The 15,121-nt window shown below is 39.3% G+C and overlaps 1 protein-coding gene across 13 annotated transcripts in view; it reads right to left on the bottom strand.

Moving 5' to 3' along the window:
- Positions 1-15,121, bottom strand: part of LOC126272639 (protein madd-4) — a 1,706,630-nt gene that overhangs the window by 76,263 nt on the left and 1,615,246 nt on the right. For all 13 annotated transcript variants that reach the window (XM_049975622.1, XM_049975626.1, XM_049975621.1 and 10 more), the window contains one exon: positions 9,011-9,175. In XM_049975622.1, the coding sequence (XP_049831579.1) occupies positions 9,011-9,175 (165 nt within the window). The remainder of the gene's footprint in view (positions 1-9,010; positions 9,176-15,121) is intronic.

Raw genomic sequence — 15,121 nt, 5'->3', positions numbered from 1 at the left:
AGAATGGTATTATCAGACAACAAATTATTTTGATTGGAAAGTGATGACTGTATAAGAAATCTATTAACCAGCCATAATGCAGAAGTAAATGGGAAGATGCAGATGCCACCTGTCAGGATATTTATTAATTTAGGATGGAATCATTGCAGCCTCTGTACAAGCCATTTTAACAGAGAATCTTATTGTAGGCACACACAATATACCGGAGGCTGTATGTAGTACCCCTGCATTATTCAAACAACTGTGAATTTGAAGTCACAATCCTTGCAAGGTGGAGCATATGCTCATTTCATTTCTCATGTGTCTTCTAGTTTCATTGCTCCCTTAGTTGATCAGTTAATGTCTAATTCCAAGCAGAATACATCTATCTTCTCTGTGTAGGATGAACATCTGATTGGCATTTTGTGGTTCTTGTCTTCTAGTAAATGTGGTAAATTGTAAATAATTTGTTAAATCCATAAATTACAAGAGTAACTGAGTTAATTGATATACATAAAACCAAATCTCGTCTGTTTACTTCAGCCAAGGTAAAAACATTGTTTATAACAGGAGATACAAACATGAAGTGATATTTTTAAGCATACAGCATGACAAGTGATAGTAGCAGTGCAGAAAATATTTGTCTATACAGGTGTTTCTCTTTATATGACAAGGAAAGTTCTAGCCAACATTGAAAGTATGAGAATAGACAAATGCTAGTCACATTCGGTTACACACCAACTATGTCTACATCAAACAGTTGCAAATAATATATTTCTATTAATAACATAAGAAAAAGAAATAATTGAAAGATTTAGAGTAGGTACTGCCAAAGTGCCAAAATGAAAGCTTTCAGACCAACACAGAGATGAAGCAAAGGAAAGAAACAACACCCATCAGCTCTTAAGCACACAATGAAGTGAGGAACATGCTTTTAGTGGATAAAAGTTTATCAAGAAATTTTCTGGAGTCAAAATAAGTAACACTGCCACGGTAAATAATCCTCCATATATCATTATTGAGACATCAAGGGAATTTGTTTTAACTGTTTGTGTAAGACCTTCTATTACGTAGGTTCAAAATAACTAATAAACTACAAAACTTACCATGTTTTTTCATTACAAAAGAAAAGTATTTTCAGCAGAACAAAAACTACTAATGAAATTTCAATTATGAAATAATTTATATGCTTGTTTATAGCTAGTTTTGGTATCCCCTCCAACAGGCATACATGTGGCTGCACATGAGCTGGTGTGGATCTCGAGACAAGAGTGGGGTGGATAGCTATAATAGACAGACACACAGGGCATTGTATGGGCAGAACCGCTATCCAGTTGTTTGCTTGCCAGTGGAAATGGGACGGGTCAGTCAGTTCTTATACTGAAATTGATTAACACAGACCTGGCTTTCACATTGTGCCGTGTTCTTGGTTCCACACAGTACTTGTTTTGTTCATTTGCACTTGTTGCATTTTGTGCTTCTCTCCATTCCAGTCTCTACACAGCATTCAGACTCTCTGCTTGCCAGTAGACTGATCTGTACATCGAGTTTTTTCCTCTCCATAGGTTGAATTCCGCAACTTCTGTGTGGCACACACACTGTGGGAGTAATGACATTTGTGCCAATAGGATGGTTTCCACAGCATTGTCACATCAGTGGAGGTAGAAAACTGGCAACAGAGGACATTCTTATGTGTGAAATGTTTAATTTTTTTGTTTAATGTTAATTTGTGGTCACCATGGACCCAACATTTTTGCAATACTGGTGAAACAGTTGTGCCTCCAAAAGCAATGACAACTGCAGCAGAAGCAGATGCAAAAGCTGCTCAAACAGAATGCAGAACTGATCTGCTCTCATACAGTGCTGGTGGTAGGCTGAGCATCTGTCGTGAAGCCTTCTCCCCTGCTGATCCTGATGCTGCTTGTGATAAATCTATGGAAAGGTTGGAGAGTTACTTGTGCTGGTGAGGCATGTCATCAGTCCAGCTGGTAAAGCCTCCTTGTTACTGTCCAGCAGTGTGGAATTGTACAAAATTATACAAAATTTGAAGCCCTCTACTGAATGTGAGAGTCTTAACCCTGAGGGCCACTGTCAGTTGCTCACTCAGTACTTTTGGCGTCAAACCCATGTGGTCATGACTGCAGTTCAACCAGTACTGGAAGTGCCCCAGATTGTACGTGCCTTGGATCACTGCCCACAAGATCTCTCATGCAAGTGTTTGTTTTGGTGTGCCTTACGTGCTTTTATGCAGACTCACTCATTAGGAACATAATAGTTTGTATAGCATCTGACTCTGAGGCCCCCTCTAGGACTTTGGCCTTGTCCGACACTTTTTCAGCTAAAGTTGCCCAGATTGACAGTTCACTTGAACTTATGGCATCATCAAAAGATGTACTTTCTGGCAACTGGTGAAGGTAGATATGTGCAGTAAACAACCCCTGGTGGGCCATGTGGTTGGCCAGGTGACTTGCCATCTGCTCAGCTGCCATGTGGCAATTCTGTTGACAGTTTTAATGCAATAATGTCGACTGTGCTTCCAGTCTTTGCCTGTGGTGAGCTCAGAGGGTACAAATAAGTTGAAGAGTCATGATCTCCACTTGTGAGCGATGTCATTCAGGTTTTCAGCATCACTGTCCTTCCGCATCTGTTTCCACTCAAAGGGCACAGAGGCAGTGCTACCCCAGTCATCATTTGGTGCATATCAGACAGAACTGCCTCTAGATGTCGTGTAGAATATGCTGAGAAACAGGCCATTTGGCATCAGTTTGTGACAGTTTGCATGCTGCAAGATGGTTATCAGAGGCCCCAGTGTTTTCCATGGTGTGAAGACTGTCTCTGATGCCCTAGCAAATTCTGCTAACATTGGTGATGGGTGGGCAACCAACTGAATTTCAGGTAGACCCGGAGGCAATGGGCAGCCTAATTAAATTAGACACATACAGACTCTTTGGCTACCATGCACTGTAACAACCATTATATCAACAAGTATTTTATAACAAGAAGCTTATTCTATGTCTCAGAATGTTATAAGGCTGTGGAAAGGCAACTTATGTTATTAGTGGCAAATTCACTATTGTCAGATTTCTGGATTCCAGATAGTTCACAAGGTCCACTTAGTGTCCCAATTGGTTCCCTTCAAGATTTGGACTCTTCAATAAGGCCATACGATCAGGTGTTTGAGAAACCGGGGCAGACTGAAGATTTTGAGGCCTACGTCTCTCATAAGCCATCAGCGATACATAAATTTCGTCACACCAGCCTAATTTCAATGCTGATTTGCATTGTTGACAGAAACTTGGCATCGTTTCTCATATTTTGTATAGTCAGTGGGCCACCCCTCTGGTGGTGATTCAGAAGCCAGTTGACACCTTGTGCTTTGTGGCAATTTTAAACAGACAGTTAACATGCAGTGTGTCATGAGCTCATTTCCACATCTGAAGGTGATGGTGAAATTGTCAGAGGTCAGTATTTTTCATGCGTCAACTTGAGCGAAGCATACCTTCAGTTTCGATTCTTTATTCGCACGAAGTAATGGCCGCTATCGACAGGGGATCTCAAGTTGATTCCGTATTTCTAGATTTCCGGAAAGCTTTTGACACCGTTCCTCACAAGTGACTTCTAATCAAGCTGCGGAGCTATGGGGTATCGTCTCAGTTGTGCGACTGGATTCATGATTTCCTGTCAGGAAGGTCGCAGTTCGTAGTAATAGACGGCAAATCGTCGAGTAAAACTGAAGTGATATCAGGTGTTCCCCAGGGAAGCGTCCTGGGACCTCTACTGTTACTGATCTATATAAATGACCTGGGTGACAATCTGAGCAGTTCTCTTAGACTGTTCGCAGATGATGCTAGTAAGGTCATCCGAAGACCAGTATCAGTTGCAAAGCGATTTAGAAAAGATTGCTGTATGGTGTGTCAGGTTGCAGTTGACGTTAAATAACGAAAAGTGTGAGATGATCCACATGAGTTCCAAAAGAAATCCGTTGGAATTCGATTACTCGATAAATAGTACAATTCTCAAGGCTGTCAATTCAACTAAGTACCTGGGTGTTAAAATTACGAACAGCTTCAGTTGGAAGGGCCACATAGATAATATTGTCGGGAAGGCGAGCCAAAGGTTGCGTTTCATTGGAAGGACACTTAGAAGATACAACAAGTCCACTAAAGAGACAGCTTACACTACACTCGTTCGTCCTCTGTTAGAATATTGCTGTGCGGTGTGGGATCCTTACCAGGTGGGATTGACGGAGGACATCGAAAGGATGCAAAAAAGGGCAGCTCGTTTTGTATTATCACGTTATAGGGGAGAGAGTGTGGCAGATATGATACACGAGTTGGGATGGAAGTCATTACAGCATAGACGTTTTTCGTCGCAGCGAGACCTTTTTACGAAATTTCAGTCACCAGCTTTCTCTTCCGAATGCGAAAATAATTTGTTGAGCCCAACCTACATAGGTAGGAATGATCATCAAAATAAAATAAGAGAAATCAGAGCTCGAACAGAAAGGTTTAGGTGTTCGTTTTTCCCGCTCGCTGTTCGGGAGTGGAATAGTAGAGAGATAGTATGATTGTGGTTCGATGAACCCTCTGCCAAGCACTTAAATGTGAATTGCAGAGTAGTCATGTAGATGTAGATGTAGATGTAGACACCACTTCTCATCATTTCTTAGTGCTCAACACCCCCTTTGGCATTTGACATTAATCTGCCTCTGGAATTTATCAGAGATATTTGAAGCATTTGATTAAGGACACTCCCTGTCATGTAAACTACTTTGATGACATCTGGGTTATAGGCTCCACATGAGAGGGAACTCTGCAGGCAGATTCCCAAGTGCTTGTGGTGAATGGCCTTCATTTAAAATCGGAAAAACATAATTTGTTTGCACCACAGGTGCGTTTTTGGAACATGTGCTTAGCAAAGATGGCCTCACCCCTACAGATGAGCATGTCAAAACCATCATCAATACGCTGGTGCCCAAGAACTTGAAAGAGTTCCAGACTTTTTTGGGCAAGATTTCTTATTATGCTGAGTTCATTTCCCAGTCCACACACACCTGCCATCTTAAGTGACTTCCTCAAAAGGGCATCAAATTTGTGTGGTCCATGCACTATCAATAGGCACTATCAATGCATCCCAGTACATCTACATATACACACAGACTTTGCAAGCCAGCATATGGTGTAAGGCAGATGGTATCATGTACCACTACTGGACTCTTCCTTTCCTGTTCCACTACCAAATATAGTGAGGGAAAAATGACTATCTATAATCTCTGTATGAGCCCTGATTTGCCTCATCATATCTTTGTAATCCTTATCCAAATTCTATGCTGGTGGCAGTAGAATCATTCTCCAGTCTGCCTCAAATGCTGATTCTCTAAATTTCCTGAACAGTACCTCACAAAAAGAATGTTGTCATAACTGCAGGGATTCCCATTTGAGTTTACAAAGCTTGTCCATAATACTTGCTGGCTAATCAAACTTACCCATAACAAACCTAGCAGCACTCCTCTGAATTGCTCTGATGTCTTCCTTTAATGTCACCACATGGGATACTGGTGTGGGCCTATTGCATCAGAAACCAGCTAGCACCAAGCAGCCCATTGCTTATGCACTGAAGACACTTTCAGCAGTGCAAAGTAACTGTTCACAGGTTGAAAAGGATGTGCTGGGTGTCATTTATGGGATTAAAAAATTTCATGTTTTTCTGTATGGAGCAAAGTTCCAACTCATCATCAACTACAAGCCACTGACTTCATTATTCCCTCCTCATTCCAAGCTACTGGAAATGACAGCTCTCCATTAGCAGAGCTTGGTACTCTTTCTCAGTAATTATTGCTATGACATTGATAATGCACCACACAGCACACCACTGCATATGCACTATAATGTTACCAACAGCATCCAGTCTGGAGCTTGTAACATTACAGGACATATTGGGACATATTGAAGTATTCGATACTGTAGACTTTTAGGGGATGTCGATACAGATATGCAAAATGTAAAGGGAAACTTTGGTGATGTTTAAATATTGTACTGTGTCAATATTAGGACATTTTGCACAGAAAGAACAAAAATAGAATTAATGTAAATATATATTAGTGTTAGTAACCTATTTTCATTCAATTTTGTAATTATATTTCATTTTGTAAAAGGAAGACTCACTGTTTGCTGTAGCTCTGATTAATTGTATAAATTATCAGTTTTGAGCTAAATTATTTCGTATAATATGGACAAGATACTTTTAAAAAACTCACCAGCTAAAGAGAAAGTCTGTAAATGAACGTTTAATGCACACTTCTGGAACTTTCTATGGAGAAATTCTATATTATGATCGCAAAAATACGAAAACTTGTGAAAACTGTTTCATAACCTAATTTTGAAAGACGATTTGTACCAAGACATATTGCTAAAAAGATTTATTTACGTTTTGAAACACGATTTAAATCATTTTACATATAAATAGTTGTTCTAAATCACTCAAGAAATATCCAGAATCAAATGTCAAGATATTTCTGGAAACATCGGTACAAATCTGGTGAAGGTTATCCAGAAGCTGGTAGGAAAATGTTATAAAATCTATTTGGAAATTATGCTTGTAAGAATTTATATGTACTGATCCTTTTACTTACTTTAATCTGTACTAAAATTCTGAAATGTCTAATTTAGTTTTAAGTCGTGAATTGCTATCGTATTGTAAACTAAACATTGTCAAAGACTCTCATTGTTTGGAAAGATATTAATACACCTAGGAGTTGTCAGTTGCCAGTTCGGATATGCAGTGCGGTTAGCTCTGAGAGTCAGTTGTTGAGTCTGTGAAGTCTGTCAGTTCTGTTTGTAAATAAACGTCTGTAATGAAGAATTACTTGTTGTCATCAATATGAACTCAAGACCTTTTGCACGAAGCAGACACCTCCTAATGCAACGTTTTAATTTGGTGTTGAGGAGCTGAAATGTTTTAAGCTCAATAGACAGGAGGATCTCATTTTCACACTGGATGATGCCTTACAGTAGATGGTGTTGTATTTTCCTTTAACAGCAAGGGAGGTCGCAGCTGTCATGGCTGCTGATCTGCTTTTACAGAAAACCATTTCAGCAGTCCAGATGGGATGGCCTGAGAACACTCCTTTGGGAGAGGCTTTGGTGTGCCATAAGTGGGGGGAAGGGGGAGACATTCCTTTCTCAAAGAAAATAAAAATTGAAAGTAAGAGACCTGAGGCTAGATGAATTTGTGCACCATGTCACTTGGACTTGTCATACATGTGATTTCAAACAAAAAATCCAGAGGACACTATTTGCTTTGAAGAATATATTGTCTATATTCTATTTTATGTTTCCTTATTTAAAAAACTACATCATCATGATACACTGCTTAATGAAGGTGGTAAAATTAACTTTTTTCATGCAAGACTCATTCCAAGTGAGGTGCAGAAAAGGAAGGAATGGAATGTGAAGAAACTTTTTGCCTTGTGGCTGTATAGGAGGCTGTGAGTGCTGAAGGTGAATAAGTGCCAAGGGTACTTTATCATAATGCAAATAGTCACCTTTTTATATGTTTTAAGAAGACAATTCAGCCAGAAACAAAGTGACATATTTATCAACTGAACGTCAAATGTTAAAGTTACATGAACAAATCTTAGCATTTATTTTTTTGTGGGTGTAGTGACACACAAAGTGCAGTGTTTTAAAGGAATTTTTATTTTAACAAATGTAGTAAAGGCTGAATAAATGTAGTAAAGGCTGAATAAATCTAGTAAAAATTGTTTCATGTGAGGCTAGTTGTTGTTCACAGAAGGAAGTACCATACTATAAAATATTGAAATGCTTTAGATCCTTCTTGGAGCATATCACCACACAGTTTACTTTTGTGCTAAAATCAAAGAACAAACATAATGACTGAAAGCCAAATAACTTTTAATTCTTTACAAGAAGGGAATCATTATAATAAATTTTTTACAAACACAGTCAAAAACAAAACCAGTGTAATTGCTGATGTAGATAACATCATAGAAGATTTAAGTACAGGGTAATCAGTGAGTAACATCACTGTGACCTGCAGAGGACTTAACTTTCTTGAGCAACGAGATTACAAACTCTATTGCTCAATCTGATCACTCTAATTACTGAAGGGCTTATAAAGATATTTTGCAAACATCACTGCGGAGATGCAGTCCATGAAGATGCTAAGACACAAATGTACATGAATGAAGCTAGGACTTCCTAAAAATTCAAATTCTCAGGTAGGCTGAAGCAAAATAATTAAGCCTCTCAGGCTTACCTGTTATGACCGACATTTTATAATTACTGCACAAGGGAAAGAACTGTTCACATATGAAAATGTGGGATTATTATGCTGCAGGATTTCAGTTATATGATATGTTTGAATCATAAAATCCTATAAGGAACACAGTGATTAATCTCCCAGTTACACATTTGAAATTATGTGTTAACAACATATAATAAATTTCTTTCCTTACTATTTCTTCCTTCAGACAGTATTGAATTTGTAATATCATACCAGAATTCATTCAACTTCACAAATCAGTAAAATTACAGTCTTGTTTTATTCCTTATTATGATTGAATAAATATTGAATTATGCTTTTGCTTTATTTTTCTTGAATAATCTTGCTCAAATTGAGCCTGTTTTCATTCCTTTGCACTTATCTCCTGAAGTATCTGTGAAAGTTCTTCTATAAGTGGAATTGATGACCCAGTGCAGTATTCTTAGTGTACCATTGAACTCTGACATCATATCATGTGGAATGCGAATGTTTAAAAACTACTTCAGTGACTACTAACTCTGTTTTTTTTTCTGGTTCTACCAGTTTTTATAAAGCTTTATTATTAAAGCTGTGTTTCTGTACATGCCATGTTACCATTTTTCCCTCAAAATTTTAAAGCAAGTGTTCAGCATTATCATTTTAGCTTCACAAAATTAATATCTCTTGTGGTTATAATAAAGATGAAAAGTGTTTATCTATCATGAAAAAAGGTACAAAACATTATCCTAGTAAAATTTTAGTGTCTCACCTGTAAATTAGAAAGTAGATGCTGGAAGTGCGGCATAGGACGTGCACTTCCGGAACTTAAATGAGGAACTGTTCCCTCAAAAGTGTCTGGCATTTGAGTAGAAGAAACAGCGGATAGTGTTACTGAGTCACCACCACGCAATACAGTAGTTGCTCTAAATTCTTCCTGACCACAAGAATAAAACATAATTATACATAATATAGACAGCAACAGCCTGCCACAGCTACTAGAAGAATCAAACATGATATGAATTAATGAAAAATACATAGCTACTAGAAGAAACAAACATGGTCTGAATTTAATCAAAAATACACAGTTAAAGGGTAAATTAAAAGATTCTACTGAAGGGCTGTATTATTTATCTAGTAACAAGAGATACAGACTTTTACTGTCCACCACCATACTATATTATTAACCAATATTACAAATAATCTAACAAGGAAATGCAAATATTACTACAGATCAAAAGAAGCAGTTACAACACAAATCACAGCAGCGAAGCATTTTGCATTACACTACAGCTCTGCCAGAGTCACTTATCCTAAAAGTGTAGCATCAAGTTGTACAGACAGTAATGGGCTCAACTGTCAGTTAATAACAGCAGCTGTTGCTGAAGCAATGCTGTAAGTCAGTTACAGAATTTAAGCAAGTTCTAATTTTGCCCCATTACTCTGTTGTTCATAGTCAAAACTGATTGCTTATTGAACCACACATAATTTTTACCTATTTTCTTATGGTACTGATATACAATAGAGGACTGATATGTCCTACATCATTTAACACCTAGGAAAAAGGTTCATAAGATGGAAATATTTGAAATGTGGGTGGAGAAAATTATCTCGCAAATTCACAGTAGATGGAAAAAAGTTGAGATACCTTTTGGAACCAAAAGCTTCTCCTCAATGCATAAGGGAGGAAAGACTTGGAAAACAGGGGCATTTAAGGATACAAGAAAAGTAAATAAAGTTGTATCGTATGTCTGGCTTGGGGACCTCAAGAGGCAGGTTCAGCCACCTCATACTAGAGGTTTCCCTACTTCCATGCACAATGGCACCTTTCCTTAATTAATTGTGGGAACTGTGTCTCAGGTGTATCTGTTAAGGGTATGTGACAGTAATGGATGTGAGTATGGTTTAGTGTGGCTGTATTGTATGAAGAGGAGGATTGCCAGCTCATCGCCTACACCTCTTAAACAGGACCAAGGAGGCTACCGAACTTAGCTTTCATTTCCAATGGCCAATGGGCAAATTAGCATCAACAGCGGCATCAGTGTCAACAATGTCACATGCCATCAGTCCAACAGACAATGTGTACAGGTTTTGAATTTAAAAGCTCAAAGTTTGGGAATCAGTCTTCTTCTTTCCTTTCCAGCCAAATACAGGGTGTATCAAAAAGAATCATCCGATTTGGCATGTCTATATTTCTGAAACTAATATACATATACAATGAATTTTGTTTTCTGATGAACAGGAAACTCAAAGTTGTTTTTCATACTTTTTCATAGATGTTCAATATGGCTCTCTTCAGATGCACGACATATGTCAATGCAGTATGTGTTTGACGTCTGTGTCAGACTCTCAGAGACGGTCTAGCCATTTGCCTTTACTCAAACAAACTATTTCTCAGAATTGTTCATACCACTGTCTAATGCTCTTTGCTGTAGGAGGATCCTCAGCATACCTAGTACAAAAGTCACGTTGAACAGCTATTGCTGACCTGCACTGAGCAAAATGTGGAATACAAAATGCTTTCTGTTGTCCCGAAACCTATGTTACTAGAACTGAAGTAGGTGCACACTGCTGCTACCTAGCAGAAACCATGTAAAACTCAAGAGTTTGCTCTATCCAACAGTATGTTGTTCACACAGTTATCTTAAATAACACAGTAGTTATGTCTTTTTTAAACAGATGATTCTTTTTTATACACTCTGTACTAGAAATTAAAATTGTTCCAACATCAGAAATCAAACTGGTTGTCTCTGAGTCGAGTGTCAAAGCACAAGTAATTTCCCCTTACGAGGTGGGTATAAATGAAAAGTCAGAGGGAAAGTCACCTTGTATCTAGGTTGAGGGACATATGCCAGATGACATGGTAGAAAAATTTTTGTCGGCAATGGACAATATTTGTTAACCTGAGGAATCAGAAATAGCAAGGAGGAAATAAAGCATTTAAGAGATGAGAGACATAAGTGATAAGGTGTCTTAAAGATGTAAAAAAAGAGGGGAAAACTAAGTGCAGGAAGAGTTTTATAGGGGGAGGAAAAAATAAAGAAAATAAAAAAGTTAAGCAAAGGAAAAAAAGTTAAAAGAAGAAAGTAGAAGAACAACAGATGAATTAGTGTAGAATGAGGTCAGTTGGGTAGTCATAATCAAGCATATGTCACTGACCATGTTCCCAAGTTCTGTGATACTAGTATCATGAGGGGAACACCAGGCAGCATGTGCCTTACAACAGGTTACTTCTTATTGTCATATATACCCTATACACGAGTATATGTCCATTCATCTGTAGTGACAGCTTTGCTCTTGTCAAAAAAGAAAAAAAAGGGGGGGGGGGGGGGAGGGCTGGACGGGGATTGTGAGATCATGATACTTCTATAGGCTGCCTTCTCTTTGTTGGAGTAGGTCTTGCCAGTAAAGGCTGGTACAGGTAGGTGTAGGAAGGTGCACAGGACAAGTCTTACAGTGATATTGCTTATAGAATAAGGACCACAATGGCAAGGAAGTGGATTCAGAAGGATCACAGGGTTTGATTGGTTGTAGAGCCAAAAGGGCAAAGTGAGGGACAAACAGCTGTTTTGCATGGTGCGGGGAAAATACAAGGTAGTACGAACCTCACATTGGCATGATTTAAGAAAATCATAACCCTACCAAAGAAGTTGGCTACCATGTTCCAGATCAAAATATTACTAGATAATGGAACTTCTTTGCTATTTTTGAAAGGTATGAACAGTTGACAGTTAGATATGGTGGCCTGCAAAATCTGTTTGTGAATTAGGTTGGCAAGATAATCATAGGCAGTAAAGTCAGGGTTGAGAGTGGCAGAGCATTCCATTAAGGAGCCAGCAACTGAGCTCATATGTTTACCACGAATGTGAACACTGTGTGAAAAAGAGTGTTCTTGTAAAAGAATGGTGACTGTCAAAGTGTAAGCTCTACTTTTGGTTTGTTGGTTTGGTGTGTACTGAGGGATGTGGCTGGTATGACTGAGATACACTGCAGGGTGAAGCAAGATTTACAAAAGGGCCATGTGAAACTTTACTGCAAAAATTAGTTCAGAGGTTCCAAGAATTTCACCAGTTTAGTCTCACAGACATTAAATAAGTTCACTATATGGACCCATGCTAAGACTGAGTTCTTTCTCTCTCTATACCATTTTTTATTGGAAGACAGACACAGAGAACAGAAAAGTAATGCATTGGAAGATAGGGGTTCATATGTACGCCGTGTAGCTCCAGTGACAAAATACCAAGAGCATTTTTTCACTTCTTATAACAACCTGCACCAATTCCTATGATTACTTCTCTTTTTGTTGAATCCCAAATGCCTATTTCCAAAATATTTAACATTTTAATCACCATTTTATAATCCTGACCCTTAAACTGACAAATCATGGCTTTGACAATTATTTTTTATGTGGTATGATGATTCATATTTTACTTATATATTTATGCACAACCCTGAAGCAGCTACTACAGAGAACTACCACAAATTGTTTCTACAGCCCCTTCTTGTGGTCTGTAATTAGAGTATTTGTTCATCTCTATTTTTATGAGTAGACCTCACTAAAGGAAATGCTGAGGTGACAAAAGTCATGGGATAGCAATATGCACATAAGCAGATATACTATGTGATTAAAAGTATCCGGACACCTAGCTGAAAATGACTTACAAGTTCGTGGTGCCCTCCATTGGTAATTCTGGAATTCAATATGGTGTTGGCCCACCCCTAGCCTTGTTGACAGCTTCCTCTATCACAGGCATACATTGAATTAGGTGCTGGAAGGTTTCTTGGGGAATGGCAGCCCATTCTTCATGAAGCGCTGCACTGAAGAGAGGCATTGATGTCAGTGGGTGAGGCATGGCACGAAGTCGAGGTTCCAAAACATTCCAAAGGTGGTCTTTAGGAGTCAGGTCAGGACTCTGTGCAGGCCAGTCCATTACAGGGATGTTATTGTCGTGTAACCACTCTGTCACAGGCCGTGCATTATGAACAAGTGCTCGACTGAATTGCAAGAAGGTGTTTAAAGCGTCAATGTAGGCCTACACTGTGATAGTGCCACACAATACAACAAGTGGTGCAATCCCGCCCCTCCCCCCCTCCCCATAAAAAACACTACCACACCATAACAGCACCACCTCCGAATTTTACTGTTGGCACTACACACGCTGGCAGATGAAGTTCACCAGGCATTTGCCACACCTATACCCTGCCATTGGATTGTCACATTGTGTACCATGATTCATCACTCCACACAACGTTTTTCCACTGTTCAATCGTCCAATGTTTACTCGCTTTACACCAAGCAAGGCATCGTTTCGCATTTACCGGCATGATGTGCGGCTTATTAGCAGCTGCTCAAACATGAAATCCAAGTTTTCTCACCTCCCACCTAACTGTCATAATACTTGCAGTGGATCCTGACACAGTTTGGAACTCCTGTGTGATGGTCTGCATAGATGTCTGCTTACTACACATTACTGCCCTCTTCAACCGGCGGTGGTCCTGTCAGTCAACAGACGAGGTTGGCCTGTACGCTTTTGTGCCATATGTGCCCTTTATGTGACCACTTCACTATCAAATTGGAAACAGTGGACTTAGGGATGTTTAGGAGTGTAGAAATCTCACTTACATATGTATGACAAAAGTGACACCCAATCTCCTGACCATGTTTTAAGTCTGTGAGTTCCGCAGAGCCACCATTCTGCTCCCTCACAATGTCTAATGACTACTGAGGTTGCTGATATGGTGTACCTGGCAGTATGTGGCAGCACAATACACCTAATATGAAAAAATATGTTTTTGGGGGTGTCTGGATACTTTTGATCACACAGTGTAGCAGTAGTATCATGTACACAAGGTACAAAAGGGCAGTGAATTGTGGGAGCTGGCATTTGTACTCAGGTGATTCACTTGAAAAGGGTTTCAGTGTGATTATGACCACATGACAGGAATTAATGGACTCTGGATGTGGGATGGTAATTGCAGCAAGATGCATGGAACATTCCTTCTTGGAAATCATTAAGTAATTCAATATTCAGAGACCCAAAGTGTCAAAGATGTGCTGAGAATATCAGATTTCAGGCATTACCTCTCACCATGGACAATTCAGTGCCTTATGGCCTTCATTCAACAACCGAGAGCAGCGGTGTTTGTATAGAGTGTCAGTGCTATCAGGCAAGCAACACTGATTGAAACAACCACAGAAATCAATGTAGGATGCATGATGAACTTATCTGTTAACACAGTGTGGTGAAATTTGGTTTTAATGGACTATGGCAGCAATACAAATGCCTTTGCTAACAGCACAACATCACCTGCAGTGTCTCTCCTGGGCTCATGACCATATCGGCTGCAAAACTGTGGGTTGGTCAGATGACACCCCAGTTTCAGTTGGGAAGAGTGGATGGTAGGTTTTGAGTGTGGCACAGACCCCACAAAGCAATGGACTCGAGCTATCAACAAGGCACAGTGTAAGCTGGTAGTGCCTCCATAAAAGGGTGAGCCATGTTTACATGGTATGGACTGGGTCCTCTGGTCCAACTGAACCAATCACTGACTGGGAATAGTTATGTTCAGCTGCTTGGACCCCATTTTCAGCAATTCACAGACTTCATGCTCCCAAACAACGATGGAATTTTTATGGATGACAATGTGCATTGTCATATTGATCACAATTGCTTTGAAAAATATTCTGGACAGTTCAAGCAACTGATGAGGGGGACACAATCACAGGGACAGTTCAGGCACAAAATCCTGCACCAGAAACACTTTCGCAGCTATGGGTGGCTATAGAGGCAGCATGGCTCAGTATTTCTGCAGGGGACTTCCAACGACTAGTGGAACCCATGCCACACTGAGTTGCTACACTACAATGGACTAGATCCAACAC

This window comes from Schistocerca gregaria, chromosome 5 (genome assembly GCF_023897955.1).
Source record: "Schistocerca gregaria isolate iqSchGreg1 chromosome 5, iqSchGreg1.2, whole genome shotgun sequence".
Classification (NCBI taxonomy): domain Eukaryota; kingdom Metazoa; phylum Arthropoda; class Insecta; order Orthoptera; family Acrididae; genus Schistocerca; species Schistocerca gregaria.
This window is presented reverse-complemented; position numbering and strand designations above follow the sequence as displayed.